Source organism: Mixophyes fleayi, chromosome 4, assembly GCF_038048845.1.
Source record: "Mixophyes fleayi isolate aMixFle1 chromosome 4, aMixFle1.hap1, whole genome shotgun sequence".
Taxonomy (NCBI): domain Eukaryota; kingdom Metazoa; phylum Chordata; class Amphibia; order Anura; family Limnodynastidae; genus Mixophyes; species Mixophyes fleayi.
This window is the reverse complement of record NC_134405.1, coordinates 312,443,499-312,450,184: the sequence shown is the minus strand read 5'-3', so window position 1 is coordinate 312,450,184 and position 6,686 is coordinate 312,443,499. Positions and strand designations below refer to the sequence as shown.

General features: G+C 41.7%; 1 protein-coding gene across 2 annotated transcripts; it reads left to right on the top strand.

The window, feature by feature from the left end:
* The first annotated feature begins 1,031 nt into the window (after positions 1–1,031).
* RPS14 (ribosomal protein S14) lies at positions 1,032–6,092 on the top strand. Of its 2 annotated transcripts, none has more exons than XM_075210061.1 (5): positions 1,032–1,124; positions 2,257–2,407; positions 3,259–3,420; positions 5,243–5,319; positions 5,980–6,092. In XM_075210061.1, exons 2-5 carry the CDS (start codon positions 2,259–2,261, stop codon positions 6,045–6,047), a joined length of 456 nt encoding a protein of 151 aa, XP_075066162.1. In that variant the 5' UTR covers positions 1,032–1,124; positions 2,257–2,258; the 3' UTR covers positions 6,048–6,092. The 2 variants fall into 2 exon arrangements, with proteins under 2 accessions (XP_075066162.1, XP_075066163.1); XM_075210062.1 differs by lacking the exon at positions 1,032–1,124 and adding an exon at positions 1,264–1,399.
* Positions 6,093–6,686: the final 594 nt, after the last annotated feature.

The window sequence follows — 6,686 nt, the reverse complement described above, 5'->3', positions numbered from 1 at the left end:
CAGGTGCTGCTAATTATTGAGATCATTGGGGAGAACAGCAAACCTTTTTTATTAATATTATTATTATTATTATCATTTGTTAGGCGCCACAAGGTTTCCGCAGCGCAGTACATAATACAAACAGGAGACCATACAGGGTGACATAGTACAGAACAATAAACTGTAGTGGTATGTACAAATATGAAGAGTGTTTGAGGACTTTGTATACTAACATAATCATGGGACATACTTTATACTTGTATAATGCACTTGTATGATCAAGGGGCATTTTATATACTGTCATGATAAGGCATACAGTACGTATACGGCACAGAAGATCATCATCATCATCATTTATTTATATAGCGCCACTAATTCCGCAGCGCTGTACAGAGAACTCACTCACATCAGTCCCTGCCCCATTAGAGCTTACAGTCTAAATTCCCTAACATACACACACACAGACAGACAGAGAGAGGCACACACAGACTAGGGTCAATTTGTTAGATCATACTGTGCAGTGGCATGATGAGGCATATTGTGCTCTATACTGGCATGGTATGATACTAAGCACTGACATGATCCATATTTCCCAACACTTGGATATCTGACACCGTGACAGGGGACATGTAGAATGAAGATAGTGTATCACACTATATTTTGACATGGTGAGTCATACTGTAAACTGGAAATATCATGGAATACACAGTTGTTGTAAAACTAAAATCCCAGCATTGCTTGCCAGATACCACATGCACAATAAAGCACCCTGCCCTGGCTGATATGGCACTGCACATAACAGTATGCTGGGACTTACAAGTCCACAACAGCTGCAGAGCCCCATATTGCAAAAACCATCCTGTGCTTCCAAGTACGCCAAAATCGCCATATTGGTTAAGGGCAAACCAGTCAATTACTGACTAAACTCTTTTTTCTTTAATACACGATCTCAGCAGACAGCCCACACATATCCACAGATTAATATATTTGCGCTTTATTGCACAAAATGTGCTTTTTTAAACCAATAATATGCCAGGGGAGCCGGGAAGGTCGCGCTCCACTCACTTCCGGCGCAGCGAGTGACCTTTGCCCCCGCTGCTTCCTTTCCTTCCTTTTCTGTAGCGGCTCCACGAGAAGACGTAGCAGTAAGTGATGGCCGGCGCCACAATCCGAATTAATCCTCTGTAACGGCGGGGTGATAGTGTCTGAGCCCCGGTGCCAGTGGTCAGAGGCCCTCCCACGTTACTGTGCCCGGTGTTACTGGGCTCGGGAGAGTTATAGCAGGATACGAGGAGAGGTTTAATACCGCCATTGGGTTATACGGCGGGGCCTGCTGCAGCCACGGGCTGGAGTGATACAGACCCGAGCCTGGAAGCTGTGTCCTGTATAGACTGAGTGTATGATATATAACACCCACTAGGTATACTCCACCACATAAGTACATTTTATTGGTATTTGGTGATGTAACTGACGTGGGCAGACCATATTAATCGTCTATGTACTGGCAGACTGGTGCTGAGCAATATTAAGTTGCTTCTCTGGGTTACGTTTAGTGTTGTATAATTCTCGTTTGTTGTAACTTGTGTGTGTTAGTATTCGTCCTTTTATACTGTTTACAAGCTTCTGTTTTGTGTTACTTTAAGTTTATCAGTTGTGAAGTGTTGTGGAACATGCTGGTGGTAGATGATCATTGCACGTTGTAATTCTGTGCCGGATAATTTCCACTATATATTGTGTTAATTCTCAGCAGGATTGTGTTGTTAAGTGCCTGCTCATGTGAGCTTACATCCTAAGGGATGTAAGCTCACAGGCCCTCTTGTCTCCCTACCTGTTCTTCTGCTCCGTTTTTTGCATTAGCCTGCCTGGAGTTTCTGAAGTATTGATATTTTTGTTTGTTTTGTACTGTTTTACCCTGTAGAGTCTACTGTTTGTAAAGGATGATTATAGTAATAATAATAAGTGGATCTTACATGTCATGTTCCTCTGCAGTCACTTGATATTTATTGTGTTTTGCCATGCTTTTTGCTTTGTTTATTTGGAAATATTGGGTCTATTTATTGGTTTATCTGTTGGTCCTTATTCATAATATATAAGTAACAAAAAAAATCAAAGCTTTGAAGCTAACAATATATTTTAGATTGTCTCAGAACACTTTCCTTGCTGGCCATTAGCAAAGGATGCTATATAGGAGCTTTGTGTATACAGTTCAGAGTGAGGGATGATTGCTTATTTTGCAGTTCTCTTACATGAACATTCTTTAACTTTTTAATTTTGCAGAAATGGCTCCACGTAAGGGTAAGGAAAAGAAGGAAGAACAGGTTATCAGCTTGGGGCCACAAGTGGCTGAAGGTGAAAATGTGTTTGGAGTCTGCCACATCTTTGCTTCATTTAATGACACCTTTGTACATGTGACTGATCTGTCTGGCAAGTAAGTGATATTCAACGAATTTTAATGTATTTAGGGGGAGTTTCATTGTAAATGCATTGCTTTGCATGTGTTGCATTGTATCTGTTCATCTTTGTTTTCTTAACCCATTTTGTTTTAATCTCTTATGGGGCATCATGTTAGTCCATTTTCAGTCACTGTTTGAATGTTGCGCTGACTCTACCCATTGTATCATCATCACCATTTATTTATATAGCGCCACTGATTCCGCAGCGCTGTACAGAGAACTCCTTCACATCAGTCCCTGCCCCATTGGAGCTTACAGTCTAAGTTCCCTAACACACAGAGAGAGAGAGAGACTAAGGTCAATTTTGATAGCAGCCAATTAACCTACTAGTATGTTTTTGGAGTGTGGGAGGAAACCGGAGCACCCGGAGGAAACCCACGCAAACACGGGCAGAGCATACAAACTCCACACAGATAAGGCCATGGTCGGGAATCTAAGTCATGACCCCAGCGCTGTGAGGCAGAAGTGATAACCACTTGGCCACCGTGCTGCCATTGTAACATCTCTATGTAAAACATTTTATGCAAAACTGTGTGAAGTTCACCAAGCTTGTCTCTGTGAATGTGGTGAAGTGTTATCCAGCAGGCTTTCCTGACGGCTACGCCTGTGTTGTGCTGCTGGAGAGCCGTACTGGACTGATGGGACATTTGGGAGTGTCTGCTACATCAGTGGCATAATTACTCGGGGACCACTAACCCCAATAAGTAAAGTTTTCTACTGCAACTTAACTGCATTCCACCCAAAACTAGGTTTAAGTTTTAGGGTTTGTCCTTGAATTCAATTGCTTGGTTTGGCTGCAGTCTAACTGTTTTGTCTTCTGTCTTAGAGAAACAATCTGCCGGGTGACTGGTGGGATGAAAGTAAAGGCTGACAGAGACGAGTCCTCTCCTTATGCCGCTATGTTGGCTGCTCAAGACGTTGCCCAGAGGTGCAAAGAGCTCGGTATCACCGCTCTTCACATCAAGCTGCGTGCCACTGGTGGCAACAGGTAATGTTGGACTGCATATTCTATATGTAATACTGCAGAGTAAAGCTTTGTTCTGTAAAATATTACTTGTTCATACAGCCTACCTGATACACTCCTGTGCGCAAGGCTGTGTTGTCAGGACAACAGCACTTGATTGATCAGCAAAATTCGTGTGTTACCACTTCACAAATACTCCAGGATTTATAAATGACATGTCTGGGGCATAGTATTCAGGATTGTTTCCTTAGTAGATCTGTTTTCTTTAGCAGGGTTGTTATTTGGTAGAGGCTTTAAATAATCTGCTGCAAGATGCAAAACCAATTCTCGCCCTCCTGTTCATTCAAGAGAAGCTCTATGACCCTGGTGGCTAGCATGCATGACGGCCTAGCCAGCGGACTAATTGCGGAAACTGCTTCCCACTGGCACAGTGCGTCAATGAGAAGTGCTGGTGAGGGAGGAACAGAGCTGTTTGATATTCTGTTGGCATGCAGTGTTCCCTGCCAAATCGTTTTCCTGTCCAAGTGGTGGAAGGGGACCTATATGTTCTTCATAATGGCAAATCCCTGGCTAGAAATTTTAATACGATCTAGCAAACCTCTTTTCTTGGAGTTATCCATCTGTAATTACAAACCTGAAACCAGACCCCCTCCCTCACCCTTTCTGTTTCACCCCAGGCTTTGACCCAACACTATATGTCTAGTCATGGGACTCGTGTCCACTAAATTAAATCAATCCTGCTTAAACTTTTTGTAAAAGTGGATTAGGAGAGGAAAGTAGTATGGTACTTGGGATGGAAGGGCATGCTGGGACTTGTAGTTTCACAACATCTGGAGGGCCGCAGGTTGGACAGGCCTGTCCTAAAGCATCAAGGTGCAGTACATATTTACCTTGTTTTGTGACCTGTACCTGCAAAATCTGAAGTGACAACCTGGACTCCATCTTAATGAATTATGAACTAACAGGGACACACACACAGTTCTTGGCGTCTTGACAGAACTATGGGTGCTTGTAGTATTGTAAACATGTAACCAATCGGTGAGTAAGCCCTCAATATGTGGCTTGATGGTATAAATGCATGTTGACGGCTATAATGAATTCTATTTAGTTACACTTGTAGCCAAGTATGTGCTCTCATAAATTGTGCATGTTGACCTTTAAGATGCGCCCCCCCCCCCCCCCTTCAATTTTGCCATTATATATTAATGTTGCATTCATTGTATAATGAGCACTTTCCTGTTTTGTCACTTTTTGAAGTTTGTATTGTAGAATATTAATGAGGATGGAAACAATGAAGTCTTGTACATAAAGTCCTTATTACTTTATTTTGCATTAAATGCTACAAGTGTGCGAAAGATAATTCCATTTTCAATACACTTTATAAAGATTGATTTGTCTTACCACCCATGGTGAAGAGGCCTTCAGAATGGAGCACTAAGTTACAGACCAGGCAGCAGCATTATGTGTAGCCATTCTTCTGCTATCTCAGTGGGCTGAGGAAGTGTTTTATAATAGGGAATGGGTTAAGGCCCGACTTCATGTTCCTTTGCTGCTGTTTCTGGAGATTGGGCCCTAGTTCATCAGTAGTCCATATGGTCAGGGAGAGAGGACATGGGGTATTTTTTTTTATTTATTTTTTTGTTTTAAGCTACCCCTAAATGTTAAAAATGACCCTAGAGGGTAAGAGTAGTCAGATTCACTATTGGCTGTAATGTCTCTGCTCACTATGGAACTCAGACTTTAGGAATTTGGAGAATTAAATGGGACTGGTTAGTGAAATTCTGTTTACATGATTGGTGTAATGAGTCCTGTTAAACTCTGTAATTAAATTGCATGTCTTTTTCAGGACCAAGACCCCTGGACCTGGTGCCCAGTCTGCCCTCAGAGCCCTGGCTCGTTCTGGCATGAAAATTGGTCGCATTGGTAAGGACTTTTTTTTTTTTTTTTTTTTTTTACACTGTACACACAATCTTTGTGTGTACAGCTTGACTTAAATACATTTGCACCTTTTTATTTACTAAATCCCAATTGGAAGTGCACAGTGTTTCATTCTCCTGTTTGGATTCCTATTGTCCAGAAAATGTTTCCGGTGGTCTCTAGATTTGTTATATCTTTCACGTATGGCGGCTTAAATTGCATAACATGTTTTGTGCCGACAAATTTGTGGTACCTAAGGCTCCTCATCTTTGTTCATTGTTTCTCTTCCCACTTTGTGCACAGTTGAAAACGTTCAAGCTTTACTGGCACCATTGTTTTCATCTAGGTCTCTTAAACAAAGTCGCAGTGCTTGTTACTAACTTGTGAGAAACAGAGGAACTGAGCTTTGAGTAGATGCCAGAAGTATCTTATCTAGAAGAAAATACAATGATGGCTTTCATATTTTGGGTTGCAAATTTTGGCTAACACTGTTGTAGTTATAGTTCAGTCTAAAATAACTCCATTCCCATATGAGGGGGGTACTAGTGTTCCCTTAAGCTATATTGGAGCGGGCTATGTAGGCTTGTTATAGTATTCATGTCTTCTGAAATTGTCATCATAAATCTCACTAGCCATTTTTAATGCATTTTTTTTTCCCCCTTGCAGAGGATGTGACACCTATTCCCTCAGACAGCACACGCAGAAAGGGGGGTCGCCGTGGTCGTCGTCTGTAGTTATCCAGTTTTCTTTCAGTTGTTAATAAAATTATCAGACCAAAACATGACTTTGTTATTTGGGTCACTGTAACTGTGTGGAGCAAATCATGAACACATTATAAAATCCACTAATTATGTATTTGCTGCCTATTTTTCATTTCTGTGGCTTGTAATCTTGCAGCAACCTTGGTTGCCACAAGGTGGGGCCATAGTGCCTTTAGAATTTGTGCTAAAGCGTAAAGCTGGAAGGGTAAAGGTGCTTTTTAACGGCTACTTGCTTTGAAGTATTGTGTAGGATTCCAATATCTGGAACCACTATATTTACCCAACGAGATACTTTGCTGACATTGCACAACTGGTAAGAGTGGGTGATTCCTCCTCCATGCAGTTTGGAAGAGCTTGTTAGCTGTAACAGTCCATCTTCTGCAGAACTGGCTGTGCCAAGAGTGCAGTGTTTGTAATACAGGCACTAATGGTTGCTTGCCAAAAATACATGGTGAGTTAAGATGGCTGCAGTAGTGGTAATTTTGCAATATCTAATGGGAGGTGTTTGGGGACTGCAGGCTTGGTATGTGAATACACCTAATTGAGCACCCACATGTGTAAATGACACTATTAGTGTAAGATTCATTTGTGGTGGAATTCCTTGATTTTCTG

Coding starts and splice junctions, on each gene's coding strand:
- RPS14 (XM_075210061.1), top strand. CDS start 2,259: ATGGCTCCACGTAAGGGTAAGGAAAAGAAGGAAGAACAGGTTATCAGC. Junction 2,408..3,258: donor GTGACTGATCTGTCTGGCAA/GTAAGTGATATT, acceptor CTTCTGTCTTAG/AGAAACAATCTGCCGGGTGA. Junction 3,421..5,242: donor CGTGCCACTGGTGGCAACAG/GTAATGTTGGAC, acceptor TGTCTTTTTCAG/GACCAAGACCCCTGGACCTG.